The sequence below is a fragment of the Hyaena hyaena genome, unplaced genomic scaffold (genome assembly GCF_003009895.1).
Source record: "Hyaena hyaena isolate Hyena2069 unplaced genomic scaffold, ASM300989v1 scaffold_6, whole genome shotgun sequence".
In the NCBI taxonomy this organism is placed as follows: domain Eukaryota; kingdom Metazoa; phylum Chordata; class Mammalia; order Carnivora; family Hyaenidae; genus Hyaena; species Hyaena hyaena.
Genome location: NW_024080638.1, coordinates 901,026 through 917,286, shown reverse-complemented (window position 1 = coordinate 917,286; position 16,261 = coordinate 901,026). Strand labels below are relative to the sequence as shown.

The 16,261-nt window shown below is 36.9% G+C and overlaps 1 protein-coding gene across 3 annotated transcripts in view; it reads right to left on the bottom strand.

The window, feature by feature from the left end:
* The window catches only part of FKTN (fukutin), a 70,415-nt gene that overhangs the window by 7,783 nt on the left and 46,371 nt on the right, over positions 1-16,261 (bottom strand). For all 3 annotated transcript variants that reach the window (XM_039239850.1, XM_039239844.1, XM_039239855.1), the window contains one exon: positions 15,805-15,932. In XM_039239850.1, the coding sequence (XP_039095781.1) occupies positions 15,805-15,932 (128 nt within the window). The remainder of the gene's footprint in view (positions 1-15,804; positions 15,933-16,261) is intronic.

Sequence of the window (16,261 nt, the reverse complement as noted above, 5' to 3'; positions counted from 1 at the left end):
CACAGAAATTTAAAATATCAGAGGATTAAAGAAAAAAGGAAGATGAAAAAAGCCAGATGTCAGAGCATAATCATATTGTGGAAATGGGATCTAACTGGGACGTTCTCCAAGGAAAGGTCAGTTCTCATGTATTCTGCTGTTAAATATCATGTTTTACCACCAGATGAACATAAAGCCATACATGAAAATGAGAGGCTGAACAAATTCTAAAGAAAGCAACAAGTCCCTTCTACCCAAACCAATGTGTGCTGGCAGTTAATAGACAATCCCAGCTGGCTTCTGTGAAAAGACGGCCACAGAAAATCTCAGAGCTGAAGAAGAAATAAGATACAGCATAGCCCTACCATCTGCTGGTCCCAATTTTATTCTGCACACTCATATTCATGGAAATGCTTATTTTGTCATCAGACACAGCCATCCATCACCGGCCTCCACCCTCCCCATCAGATACTGGTCAGCAGAATGTCCACCTGTCTCCTCCTATCAAGCTGACACACTGAAGTTGAAATGAGGCAGAAATTACAGTCTATCTGGTAACATAGCCCAGGAAACTCCTCTCTTAAATATTAGCGTTTACAGTCTATCAAAGAGGTGAAAGTAAGAAAAATCATAAGTCTGGGAGATACAGGGTGGATGAGACTACTACAAATATTACAATAGCAATATTTTAAATAGTGAAATGTGCAAATGAACGAAACCAAAACACTAAAACTACATAAACAATGTTAAAAGTAACTCAAAGACACTTTAACTCAAATGTTCAGTTTTTTTCCTGAATGAAAACATCCCTAAATCTTTGTGGTTTTATTTTCACTTAAATAATTTTCAATTTGAGCAGCAAAAAGAAAACTCCAGCTTCCTAGGAGAAGAGGAAAGATAAACAAACCATAAAATGCAAACACAGATTGTGAAATGGGGTTGTGGTGAGGAGGAGAGGGGTGGGTGATAGAGAATACCACATGCCACGTGCTCTGTCCAGGTTACCAGTAAACACTAAAACTGGACTACACCATGAGTCTGCGACATTACCTTAGCTTTGAAAGCTAAGATTCTGTTTGGCTAAGCAGTGTGTACTTGAAAGCTCTGAACAGGATCTAAAACGGGAACAGATTTCAATTCAGACTGAGGCAACCTTAGTAAGTTCAAGGGATTTTTTCACATACACAAAAATCCTTCCATTCACATTTCTATTTCATACCACATTCATTTTATCTTTGCATAAAATGGTAATTAGAATTACGAGTTAGTTGGGAGTTTAAAAAAAAAAAAAAAGAGTTAGTTGGAGTAGACAGTTTCATTTTTTTCCCTCACAGACATCCTTACAATCTGTAAAACCACTTACTGGTGGTGAGATAAAGTAATCTCACCAGTTTAATTGTACAGCCTATAAATATTATTGCTAAGTGAAAAACACTGCTTTTATTATTACTAGGCTAAGTGAGATAGAGACACCATCAATTGCAACTGAATCCGAACTTTTTTTTAACATTTTTTAAAAATATTTTTATTTGGGGCGCCTGGGTGGCTTAGTCGGTTAAGCATCCGACTTTCGCTTAGGTCATGATCTCGCGGTTCGTGGGTTCGAGTCCCGCGTCGGGCTCTGTGCTGACTGCCTGCTCAGAGCCTGGAGCCTGTTTCAGTCTGTGACTCCCTCTGTCTCTGACCCTCCCCTGCTCACGCTGTCTCTCTCTCTCTCTCTCTCTCTCCTAGAAATAAATAAAAATATTAAAAAAAAAAATTTTGTTGGCACTGTCCAAGTCCAGTTTTGCTATCAGTCTCATACAATAAGTTGCTTAAAACATATTTTTCCTTTTTAAATTTTCTGACATAGGAGATACAATACAGGGAATAATTTACTTTTATGAAGGCATGGTAAAACTTTCCTGTAAACTTTCTTGGCCTTTCAGTAGGGACAAGAAGGGGAAAGGAGAATTTCTGATAATTCAATTTCTTTCATGAGTGTAAGTTTCCTAGATCTTCTTGAGTTTTGACATTTATTTTTGCCCAGAAAATTTTATCATTTTCATATTACACCTAATTATCAAATTTAATGATTTAGTGTCCCTACCATTTTCCTTTGGAAGTCGGTGTAACATAGTTAAGAGTATAAACTCTAAAGCTCTTGGGTTTCAGTAGTCAATATTGTCTTTAATTTTACTCTTTAAAAATTTTTTTAAATGTTTATATATTTTTGAGAGAGACAGACAGAGCGTGAGCAGGGGATGTGCAGAGAGAGAGGGAGACACAGAATCTGAAGCAGGCTCCAGGCTCTTAGCTAACAGCACAAAGCCTGAACAGCCGGGCTCAAAACCATGAACCATGAGATATCACCTGAGCTGAAGTCAGACGCTTAACAGACTGAGCCACCCAGGGGCCCCTTATATATTTTTTTCTTGATCAATCTTGTTAGATGTCTATTTACTAGTTTTTATTATTTTTTTTTAAGAACCAGCATTTAGATTTGTTGATCTTTGATACTGTTTTTTATTTTATTAATTTTTTTCTCTTGGCTTCCTTCCTTCACTTTGCTTAGGCTGACTGCATTATTCTTCTACTTTCTTCAATTTAATGCTTAATTTGTTTTTTAAATATTTTTTAATGTTTATATTTGAGAAAGAGACAGAATGTGAGGAGGGGAGCAGCAGAGAGAGAGGGATTCATAGAACCAGGTTATGAGCTATCAGCACAGAGTCTGACGCATGGCTCAAACCCATGAGCCATGAAATCATGACCTGAGCTAAAGTCGGGCCCTTAACTGACTGAACTACGCAGGTGCCCCTTAATTTGTTTTTCTAAACTATTTTTTAATACTTAAATGTTTTTAAGGCTACAGGCTTACCACTATCCTTTTAACGGCACCCTACAAGTTCTGACATGTAGTATATTGTCTTTGAGTCCTAAAAGTTTTATAATTACCACTATTATTTCCATTTTTAACTCATTAGCTGTTAATGAGGGCATTTTAAAGTTTCCATACCTTTTAAAGAGGTCTTTAATTGTTTATTTATAATTTAATTCCATTGTGGTCAAACCATGCCACCTATTGAAATAATCACGTTTTCTCTCTTTAATTTGTTAACATAGAGAATTTCTCTCTCTCTCTCTCACACACACACACATACACACAGAGAGAGAGGAAGATTTTTATTAATGATGTGACATTTATTAAGATTGCCTTTATGATATAGTACATGGCCAACTCTTGTGAATGTTCCATTTATAGCCGAGAAAAAAGTATATCCAGCATTTGTTGGGTAAAGACTTTTACATATATATCCAGTAAATCAAGCTTGTTGATTTTGTTCATATTTTCAATAGTTTTACTAATTCCTTCTTTGCTTGAATTAGCAGTTTTTAAAATAAGAGTATTTCAGAATCTCCCACCATAACTGTAGACACACCGATATTCATTAGAATTTCATCAGCTTTTGACACTATTAAAGTCCTATATACTATTTCTCTGTAAAATTATGTCATGGGCCAGTTTGGTTAATAATATTGGGGCATATCTTTTTCTATATAATTTTGCTTTAGGTATGCCTCTTACCAAGCGTCACATAGGTATGTTTTGTTTTTTCTATCACATTTTAATCTTTATATGGATTAGCTTAATCTGTTATTATTTTCTGTGATTAATTATATATTTAGACATATTTTGAATTCTAGAGCCAGGCTACCTGGGCTTGAATCCTGGTTCTGCCTCTGATCAATACCTTGGTCAATCTCTTTATGCCCTGACTTACTCATTTATAAAATGAGAGTAATGGGGTTCCTGGGTGGCTCAGTCAGTTAAGCATCCGACTTCAGCTCAGGTCATGATCTTGTGCTCTGTGAATTTGAGCCCCACTTCAGATTCTGTGTCTCCCTCTCTTTCTGCCTCTCCCCTACTCGCACTCTCTCCCTCTTAATAAATACACATTAAAATGAGAGTGCCTTACAGAGATGTCAGCATAGAATGACTAAACAAATGTAAAGTACTCACTTAGGCAGAACAGTGTCAGGCACATACACAGTAAGTGCTATTACAATGCTGTTGTTATGATTATTTTACATGTTTTCAGCTTGCCCACCTTTTCTTTTGAGCCACCTTTCCTAATTCCTTTAATTGACAAAGGTTTATAAATTCTCTTTTGTTCTGCTTATTTGGAAGTTTGTTTTTTTTTTTAAGATTTTTTTAAAAGTAATCTCTACACCCAATATGGGGCTTGAATTTACAATCCCAAGATAGAGAGCTGCATTCTCTACCAACTGAGCCAGCCAGGAGCCCCTATTTGGAAGTTTTAAATACTATTTCTATCTAGTAGTAGATACTGTTTGTAATAGTTACTGTTTATTTTTAACATATATATATCACTGTAAGATTTTCTTATAAAAACAGATTGTGTGCAGAATCTCTACCCTTTTCCTACACACAGAACTTAAATATACTTTACTCCCTGAACACTGACAAATCATCTCAACTAATTATCAAGAGCTTTCCTTTTTTTAAAAAAAAAAAAAGTTTATTTATTTATTTTTGAGACAGACAGAGCGAGAGAGCACAAGCAGGGGAGGGGTAGAGAGAGAGAGAGGGAGAGAGTCCCAAGCAGGCTCCATGCTGCCAGTGCTGAGCCCGAAGCAGGGCTCGATCCCACAAATTCGTGAGATCATGACCTGAGCTGAAATCAAGAGTTGGTTGCTCAATTGACTACACCACCCAGGCACCCCAGGAGTTTTCCTTTTTTGACTTTTCTGTTTTTAACACATTGTCATTTTATTTTTTACAGGCAATGGGTCACAAATTTACTGACATATTTTACCCTTTTCTGTGTTCACCATTATTTCATATATATTATGTCTTCCTTCTGTGTCCTTTAATAGGTCTTTAAGTGTGGGTCTCTGAGACATAAACTTTCTTAGTCTTTTTCTATGTGTAAGTGTCTTTATTTTGACCTCCCTCTTGAATGTTAGTTTTAAGTACATATTACTTTCTTAGTTATTTCTCCTCAGCTTTTGAAAGATGCTATAACCTCCATTATCTTTTGGCCTCTATTGTTGTAGAGATATATTTGCTGTTCCTTTGTAAGCAATCTATTTTGTCTGGTAGCCTGCAAAATTTTCTGTTTTTGACATTAGTTTCCTTAAGAAGTATCTAGATATAGATATTTATCCCACTCATCTTATCTTTCATTTGGGAATTTTGTTTAAATACTGCTTTTACATCACTTACTCCATTCTGTTTTAGTTCAGCTGGGTCTTCTATTTTTTAATTTATTTTTATTTATTTCTTAATATTTGAGTATAGGTGACACACTATGTTACATAAGTCGCAGGTATATACCACAATGATCTGACAAGTTTATACATCATGTTATGTTCATCCCAAGTGTAGTTGCCATTTGTCACCATACACTACTATTACATTATCATTGACTATATTCTTTATGCTGTGCCTTTTATTCCCGTGACTTATTCATTCCATAACTGAAAACCTAAATCTCCTATTGTCCTTCACCAATTTACCCAACTCTCTACAACCCCCCTCTCTGGCAACCATTAGATTGTTCTCTGTTATTTACAGGTTGGATTCTGTTTTCTGCTTGTTCATTCACTTGGTTTTGTTTGTTTTAGATTCCATTTATGCATGAAATCATATGGTATTTGTCTTTCTCAGTATGACTTATTTCACTTAGTAGAATACTCTCTAGATCCATCTATGTTTTCTCAAATGGCATATTCTCATCCTTTTTATGGCTGTGGAATATTCCAGTATGTGTGTATACACATTACATCTTCCTTATGCATTTGTTTATTGACGGACACACTTGGGTTGTTTCCATATCTTGGCTATTGTAAATAATGCTGCAATAAACAGGAATGCAAAAATATCTTTTCAAATTAATGTTTTTGTTTTCTTTGGGTAAGTACCCAATAGTGGAATTACTGGATATATGGTATTTCTATTTTTAATTTTTTAAGGAACCTCCATACTGCTTTCCACAGTGGCTGTACCAATTTGCATTCCCACAAACAGTATAGGAGGGTTCTTTTTTTCCACATCCTTGATAACACTTGTTGTTTCTTGTGTTTTTTAGTTAGCCATTCTGACAGGTGTAAGGTGATATCTCATTGTGGTTTTGATTTGCATTTCTCTGATGATTAGTGATGTTGATTAGCTATGTCTTTAAAAAAATTTTAGTGTTTATTTACTTATTTTGTGGGAGAGAGAGTAAGCAAAGGAGGGGCAGAGAGAGAATTCTCAAGCAGGCTCCACACTGTCAACACAGAGCCTGATGTGGGGCTCAATTCCACGAACTACAAGATCATGACCTGAGTCGAGTACAAGAGTGGGATGCTTAACTGACTGAGTCACTCAGCACCCTCAGCTATGTCTTGAAGACATATTCATCAGTGATTTGTGTTTGGACCAAAGGGAATCTGGCAAAGTGAGGAATTACTGTGCCACATTAAGTTATCATCACCAATTTTGTCCAATTTTCTAAGAATTACAGTCTACTCTTGAAAACCAAGGTTACAGGGTGCCTGGGTGGCTCAGTCTTTAAGCATCTGACTTCAGCTCAGGTCATGATCTCACTGTTTTTGAGTTCAAGTACCATATTGGGTGATGTCGATCCCCAAATCAGTTGAGCATGAGCCCTGCATCAGGTAAGCTCCAACCTCGCTTTGAGTAAACATGAACTCTGCTTCAGCTAAACCAGGAGGCCCACTTCAGGTAAAACATGAGCCATGGTTCGGGTGCTTCTCTCTCTCTCTCTCTGCCCCTCATGAGATTCTCTCTCTTTCTCCCTCCTTCTCTCTGCCCCTCACTCACTTGTGCTGTCTCTCTCTCAAAAAAAGGAAAGAGAAGGAAGGAAGGAAAGAAGGAAGGAAGAAAAGGTTACAGTATGCTTACTAGTAGTTTTGAAACTATCTCTTCCACTAAGCTTCTCACAATCCCACACCATAGATAATACCGAAGCAAAAAGGGTAGTAGTGGAATGGCTAATATACTTTTCAGAGCCTAAGCTAGAATATAATCTCTGAGGTCTTTATTGATCTGATACTCGTCTCCTGTCCCAAACTTCTAACATATAATCAATATATGCAGCATACACATGTTGTATAAAATAAAATTCTACCCACTGAACCTCATTTGTCCACTGACTTCCAGTATAAATTGAGTGATTTCATCTATCCTACCAACTATTAAACTCTGCTATACAATCTCCAGAGGACAGAACTAGTGATTATCTGTACCACAGGAGAAACAAGAACACATTTATATCATCAGTGAGTAGACAAATTAAAGCTTGTATAGGTAATTGTTATTATTTAACACCTGAATGCACCTGCATAATGACTATATCAAAAACTATCCGTGTAAAGCATGCACAGAACTTTTCTTTAATGCCAGAAACAGAGCCTCAGGACATGTTTATTTCTACTGCCTAACTTCCAAAAATTAGATCTATAGCTCATCAACAACCAATTAGATTCAGCTGTGCTTGCTTTTTCTAAGATACTTTTAATAGTATTTCTCTTTGGATAGAATAGGTAATTTTAAAAAAGAGATTACGTTATGATTTCAAATTTTATACTAAATAGAATGGTCTTCTTTTAATTTAAACTCAGATTAACTAGTCTGTCCAATCAGATGCAAAAGGCTCAGTGTGGGCCTGCCTTGATCAAATTCATTGCTTCTGGTCCCAGTTATCCCTTTCTTTCAACATTGGTAATCTTGAGTTCTTTTCTCTTCACATCAGTTTCTAAGTCATAATTTTTTTAACCCTGTAAATAAACTTTTTTTTTTTCTGAGAGGCAATTTACACATAATGAAATGCAACCCCTTTAGGTTTTGACAAACACGTATACCTGTGTAACACCACCACAAGCAGGACACAGAACCCTTCTTCCACCCAGCTTCCCAAAGGTCCCTTTGGCAGTCAGGCAGTTGATCCAGCCTGGCCCTTCGCAATCACTGATTTTGCTACTTCCTTACTGGTTCACCTGTTCTACAGCTTCACACACGTGCAGTTACATAGTATACACTCTTCCCATCTGGCTTCTTCCACTGGGCACATTTTGGAGATTCATCTTTGTTACTGCATGTATCAGTAGCTCATTTCTTTTTATTGCTGAGTAGTATTCCATTGTCTGAATATACTATAACTTGTTTATCTGGTCACCAGAAGATGCAGTTGGGTGGTTTATTTTCTTTTCTTTCTTTTCTTTTTTTTTTTTTGGCTACCACAAATAAGAATGTTATGCAGGGCCCCTGGGTGGCTCAGTCAGTTAAGCATCCAACTCTTGGTTTCAGCTCAGGTTATGATCTCATGGCTTCATGGGTTCGAGCCCCATACTGGGCTCTGCATTGGCAGTGTGAAGCCTGCTTGGGATTCTCTCTCTCTCCCTCTCTCTCTCTGCCCCTTCCCCTACTCTTGCTGTCTCTATCTCTCTCAAAATGAATAAATAAACTTAAAAAAAGAATGCTATGCACATTCATGTCAACTCTTTTAGTGAAAATGTTTTTATTTCTCTTGGACTGCTACCTTATATAAAACTTCATAGAATTACATTGAAACAAGAAGACACATGGCAGTCTTAAAAAATATAATTTACTTGACATAAATGAAAGGTCAGCCATTTATTCATTCTGAGATAATCATCTTTTTTTTTTTTAAGGATTTTATTTTTATTTTATTTTAGTAGTCTTTATATCCTGCATGGGGCTTAAACTTACAACCTGAAGATCAAGAGTTGCACGCTGTACCGACAGCACCAGCCAGGCACCTCTAAGGTAATCGTCTTTCAAACAAACAAACAAACAAACAAAGCTAACTACATAAATAACTTCCACTTCTGTATAAGTATATAATTACCATACAAAATGCATTCCGGGGCGCCTGGGTGGCTTAGTCGGTTAAGCGTCCGACTTTCGCTTAGGTCATGATCTCGCGGTTCGTGGGTTCGAGCCCCGCATCGGGCTCTGTGCTGACTGCCAGCTCAGAGCCTGGAGCCTGTTTCAGTCTGTGACTCCCTCTCTCTCTGATCCTCCCCTGCTCACACTGTCTCTCTCTCTCTCTCTCCTAGAAATAAATAAAAACATTAAAAAAATAAAAAACAAACAAACAAACAAAAAATCCAAAATGCATTCCAAGTTCTTCCCTCAATGATTCAATTAGTACCTGTACTTAGTAGAGGTCTGGAAGTACAGTTAAGGAACCCTAAAACAATCTATCTGTTGTAAAATATGAAGGCATAAACAGCAGGAAATGTGAGATTATTTTTTTATAAAAGTCAATGTTTTAAATATACTAATTTAAAGAAATTATTCAAATTTGCCTTTTTAGCTTCATAGCTATAAGTACTAAAAAGACAAATGTATTTTTTGAGAGCTAAAACCATAGGAGCCTGGTATGAATCTATGAAGCTGAGAGAATCTATGATGCGAATTCAACAACTAACTCTGGTCTTTAACTTCTGGTAAAACGAGTGACTGAAAAACTGGGTGACTTGACCTTGGCTAGACTGGGTGGCTCTTGATCAATGTGTCTTGATCAAGACACCAATCTGGCATCACCCAATCATCTTAACAAAACACATGCACTTGAGAACAGAGTTTAGTTTCATGTGGGGCTCAGGTTTCAGTCCAACAGAGTTACCAGGCCTGATTCTATCTATAACTCAGAAAGGACAGACAAATTAGCAGAAGCCCCCAAATAAGGCATGAGAAAAATAAAGCAGAAATAGAATCTATGGAAAATCAGAGGCAGGGGAGATTATTAAAAAACAAAAACAGAAACAACAACAAAAAAAAACAAAGCAACTCAATGCCCTTGAATGGGCAGAACTGGGACATGTGATGATGTATAATAAGCTAGTACTCCTTAGTGCCATGGTTAACTTTTGGTCTAAAATCAGGTTGCAAAAGGCTGGGTATCTAAATACAATCGGGTATCTTGGTTTAGATCCTAAAACAGTTCCTAAAAACTGGTGAAATCCAGATAACATCTGGAATGTAGTTCATTATAATGCACCAAAGTTATGTTAGTTTCTTAGCTTTGAGCAAGGTACTATGGTAACAATGTTAACATTAGGGGGAATTGGGTAACTGGTATACAGAAACTCTCTGTATTATCTTTGCAACTTTTCTATAAATCTAAAATTATCATAGGGGCATCTGCGTGGCTCAGTCACTTAAGCATCCATCCATCTGACTTTGGCTCAGGTCATGATCTCATGGTTTTTGAGTTTGAACCCCACATCAGGCTCCGTGCTGACAGCTCAGAGTCTGGAGCCTGCTTCGGATTCTGAGCCTCCTTCTCTCTCTGCCCTTCTCTGCTGTGTTCTCTCTCAAAAATAAATAAATGTTAAAAAAAATTAAAAATAAATAAATAAATAAATAATAAAATTATCATAAAATAAAAAGTTTAGTTTTATAATAGGGGGAGAAAAAGGAAGATAGAATAAAGCATGCTGACGAGGAAGCTCAAACAACTTCTAACAGTCCTAAAGAGTCAAAGGAAAAACAAGGAACTTAAAAATAAAATCTTGTACTTTACTGTTATTAGAACATTTCTTGCTTACCCTTTCTATTTATCAAAGAGCACAAACAATAATAATAATTCAATTTCCAGGAATCTAGTCAAGGAAATAATCCCTAATGAAACTTTTGCTTTATGTATGAAGATGCTCATAGATTTTTTTTAATAAGAAAAAATAGGCTGGGTGTTATATGTAAGTGATGAATCACTAAATTCTACTGCTGAAGCCATTATTACACCATATGTTAACTAACTTGGATTTAAATTAAAAAATAAATAAAAAGAAGAAAAAATAGGAACAGTCTATTTAAATAGAAAAATAGTTAAGCAAACCTATTATTAGGCCTGTCTCTACATTCCAACCAAGTCTACCTAACAAACTTCTCTATTTTTTTTTTTAATTTTTAATGCTTTTTATTTATTTCTAGGAGAGAGAGAGACAGCATGAGCAGGGGAGGGTCAGAGAGAGAGGGAGTCACAGACTGAAACAGGCTCCAGGCTCTGAGCTGGCAGTCAGCAAAGAGCCCGACGCGGGGCTCGAACCCATGAACCGCGAGATCATGACCTGAGCGAAAGTCGGACGCTTAACCGACTAAGCCACCCTGGTGCCCCCAAACTTCTCTATTTTTAAGCCACGCTTTCTTGCTGTTGCTTCTAGACAGACTCTGATTTGGTATCTTAATTATATACCACACATACTGCAATTACTGTACTGCGATCAAGTACTTTAATAATTCGTTTCATGGTCCAAACTATGAGATCCTTGAGCGTGGAAACTAAGTATGTTTACATGAGAATCCTTCACACATAGCAGTTAGTAAATAAAGTCAGCAGAAATGAAACGTTATGTAGGAGTCATACCTGGATGGGAGTGTATTCCCACAGAGAACAAATACAAATTTTCTGAAGACCTATGCAATAAGCAGCAACTGAAAATATCAGAAGGTATAAGGATCCCACTACTAGCCCACTGGATAGTAGATTTCCTATTAGAGGTAGAGGTAGCTGTATTACCCTGACGATACAGCATTAAGGAGAAGGGCTATTTTCATGGAGGGAGTGTTAATAGTATGCTAGACCATGGTGACATTAACATCATGTGTATATAAGAATATAGGCTCCAAGTGATATGGTTCCACGTCTGAGTCTCAGCTCTGCTCTACTTCCACATCTATAAAATGAAGGTGACAATTTAAAAATCTCCCTTATAAACTTGTGAGGATTAAGTGAGATGATGCATGTAAAAGTTTGGTATAGTGCCTGGCATGCAGTAAATATCCCAGTAAATATCCCATAAAAGTTAAATTTTTATTATTACTATAATTATTACCTCTCAAACCTCTGGCCTCTACTAACATCAGCTGATTCAGATGGGAAGGGAAAAAAATAACCCTAAGAACACGGGCAGCATCTAGAGGACTATGAAGTTATGGAATAAAAACTTCACATCCTGGCGGTATAAGTTATATATGCACCACCTTTTATTACTAGTGATTGAGACTCCGAAGAAGAAAATTAAATATAAAAAATCCAGACCCACTGGAGGAACTAAACCAAGTTACCACTTTGTTAAAGATACTATACTTTGTGTCAGAGCAACACAGGAGCAGTAATGGTAATAATAATAATAATATAGTAACGATAGTAGCAGCAGTACCTAATATTTATATAGTACTTACTATCTGCCAGGTACTATTTCAAATACATTACATGTATTAACTATTTTACCTATTAAGTCTATTAGAAATAGGCACTTAGGCTTAAGAGTTCGATAGCACCAAATCTTGGCCCAGCCATTAATGGGCAAGTTACTTCACTTCTCTACTGTTCGTTTCCTCATATCTAACTGGGAGTGGGAACACCTAACCCACAGGGATAATTTGAGGATGGTCTGAGATCATAAACACAAAGTACCTCTCTTATGTGCCAGGTAACCAGCAGATGCCCTAGTAGCTATGCTCTCATTACTGCTGTTAATATTATTACATCTGAGGACCAAAAACATCATTCTGTAGGCATGCAGAGAAGAGTTTCAAAAGGGGAACTTTTTTCTTCCTTCCCAGATTCCTCTTTGAATTTTTTAAAATTGTAAGCATTCGGGGTACCTGGGTGGTTCAGTCGGTTAAGTGCCTGACTTCGGCTCAGGTCATGATCTCCGGGTTCGTGGGTTTGAGCCCCTCATCGGGCTCTGTACTGACAGCTCAGAACCTGGAGCCTGCTTCACAGTCTGTGTCTCCCTCTCCCTCTCTGCCTCTCCCGCACTCGTGCTCTGTCTCCCTCTCTCAAAAGTAAATAAACATTTTTTAAAAATCATAAGCATTCTATGATATTATTAAGTTTTCCTCAGAATGAATGACACACGAATACAAATTGAAATATACAGATAAAAAGACCTTTAGATTAGCTTTAAAAGTTTTTTTTTCCCTCTAGGAATAGTGCTGGTGAAAATACTATAGTTCCTTCAAGTAAATAGTGCTGAAAAGAATGAAAATGGCATATGGGTGGGGGAATCTTTCAACGAAACTACTCTACACATCCATCCCCTGTTCTTTTCTCTGCCTTTTAAGGTCACGGTAACAGGATAGAAAATCTGGGACTCACACCATCTGTCCAGACAGTTCTATCACTGCTCATTTCTCTTGTTAAATAATCAGAACATTTCACACTTTCCAAACACTGCTACCATAAAGAGCAGCTAGAGCAGAATGAAAGAAGCTCTTTCTATGCAGAAATGTAGTGGTTAGAAATGAAGAGCTCTTTTGAAGTTTGTTGGTTTCAGACCATGTCAGTGAGAAGAAAGAAATTCACACCTCAGAAGAAAATTTAAGAATAACAGAATTATACTACAGGCTCTAGAAATTACCTTTCTTTGAAAAAAGGTGACATTCTCAGATGTTTTCACTAAGAATAGATTTGGCAGTTTAATACTGAGTTAATTATATAGGTTTCTAATCTGTAAATTTCTCATAAGACTAAGAAGAGAAATAGTTTTCTTTACCACCACCACCACTACTACAAGTAGTGTAGTAATATTACTTGTAGTAGTAATAATAATAGCAGCTAATAATTACTTGGCACCGGGACATCCTTAATTCTCTTCCAACCCCTTTTTTGTGTATTAATTCACTTAATCCTTTAAGCCATTATATGTAGCAATTTCTATTACTATTCCCATTTTACACTTAAGGAAACTTAGTCATGGAGAGGTTAACTAACTTGCCCAAGGTCACAAAGCTAGTAAAGTATAAAGCCGGGATTCAAAAGCAACCAGACTGACTCCATCCTTCAATTTCTATACTATACTATCTTGCAGTTTTTAAAGGAGCCTCTAACTTATACATTAAATTCAGCTTCTTCATCATATTTTGAATAAAGAAACTATAGCTGAATGTCATAAACATACCCCCATTCACCTCAGTGAATGTCAATTACATATTAACTTATTAATTTCTGTCTTATAATCAGAGCTTTTACCCTAAATGAATGTGTTGTTATCATAAGGCAAAATAATTTTTTATATTAAATGAAAGTTTCAAAAATATGTTCCAGGGTCAATGTCAATTTGGGGATACCCCATGATGCTGAGAAAAAGGTTTGGATTACTCTCAAACCTCCAGTCTTATGTGAAGACCTCTGGGCTTCAAATAAAGATTCAGCATTCCTAAGAGGGTGTGTCAACATACCCAGGAGAAGCCAGTCTGAATACGGCATTTCTCTTCCATGTTACAGAACATTCCCCACTCTGCCCAGTGGCTCAAATTTATTCAATGTTAGAAGCTCCAATCTGAGCTGGTTAGTGAGGCAAATTTATACTTCTAGTCACATAACTACCATAGTTATGACAGCAATGATAATAATCACATCAGTAATCATTATATTACTAATAAACAGTAACAGTGATAACCATCATTTCCTGATAACTCAGTAAGTGCTAAGCATTATGTCAAGCGCCTCATATGTCAGGTGTATTAGGGAGACAGTGGGAGTAGGGGTTAAAGAGATGGGCTGTGTGGTCTTGAACAAAGAACTTACATTTTCAGCACCTCACAGAATACCTACCTCCTAAAATTGTTTTGACGATTAGATGTGTTAACACATGTACAATGTTCATAAGAATAAAACACACAAACTGAGGGTGGATGGGGTGTAGGGGAAAGGAGAAAATGGGTGATGGGCATTGAGGAAGGCACCTGTTGGGATGGGCACTGGGTGTTATATGTAAGACAATATATTATATTTTTAAAACAAAACAAACAAACAAAAAGAATGAAATGCACAATAATACTACCCAACCTTAAGAGACTGGGAGATTAATGTTTAGAAAAGCTAACAGCTGCACGTGGGTTAGGGTGCAGCTAAGGTCTCCCAGGTTGGCCTGACTCCAAAGCCCAAGCTCTTCGGGTGCTCATTCCCCTTCATTGGCTTCTCTCTCTCTCTCTCTCTCTGTCTCTCTGTCTCTCTCTTCCTCAGAATTGAGAATAGGTCAATTGCATCACAAAGGAAAGCATAGTTACTCCACTGTCATTTTTGTCTTTTCTCATCAGAGTTTTACTATGGCAGCATTAAAAAAAAATGTTAAAAATGCCAATCTAACATACTGTACTCCATCAATTCCGAGACATTTCCCCCACCCAAATTTTTCCATCTGTGAATCATGTGTCTTAGAATTATAATTGGCAGTATTTTTCCTTTCTTAGTAGCACATAAAATAATGGTGCATCTTACAATCTATATCATCTTACATTTGACAAAATATGGCAGCTGTTAAGCTCAATGAGTATCCTTAAAGGATTAGCCCTGTCTATATGGAAGGCACATTCCAGAGCTTGCCCAGCACGGTGGCCTCAGCGCAGTTCAGTCCCAATTCTCTCACTTTAAACTTCACCTTGACGATCTCCTTCTCACTGACTCTTAACCCATTTCCATCAAACTAACAAGCTCCTATAACTCTAAAAACCAATCAGCGTTTCAGCTAAGGCTCTGGGCTTAGTTTCTGTGCTCCTTGTTTTGGTTTTCCCTTTCTGATGACTCAAGGGCTTCTAATCATAGTGACTATTTGGACTGAGGTCCCATCCCAGGGGCACTTCCTCCTCTTACACTGTCCTTATAAGTAGTCCATACTTTTCCAAACATAATTGGACTTTATGGGTAAACTGAGAAAGTATTAGCTAATAGTGAAGCCTTGACAGTCTTTTGTTTCTCATTTTCAGTTACTTCCTTATTTCTACCTTTTGAAGTTATCTCTAAGAGCCCCTTTTATAAGTACTTATCTGATTCATACTTAAATTTTTTTCCCGTTTTGGCCTGAGTGCCTCCATTCCACATATGGTCAGTCTCCTCATAGAAGAAAAAAATGTCGAGTTTTACATCATCTTTTCCCTGGAAAGATAGTTCCAAGCTGTCCTCTACCTAAGGGGAAGATGAAAACCCTCATAGACTGTAATGAAGGAAACACATTTTCTTAAAAGAAAAAAAAAAAGATTGTGTTTTATAGAGGGAGAATATCGATTCTAAGAGAACATGTTTTTTCAAGCTGAAACACCTCTGAAATTAGGATTTATCTGTAACATACCATCATTTGATTTCTTTCTTAAATGCAGATAAAATAATGTTGCTTCTTACAATTAAAGACAACTCAAAGTAAATGACTTACAGTAGCCAATTACCACTCTGCAGAACATCCTGCTCCTGAGCCCTTTTTGGACTAAAGAAGGAAAGGAACTAAAGAAAAATGATTC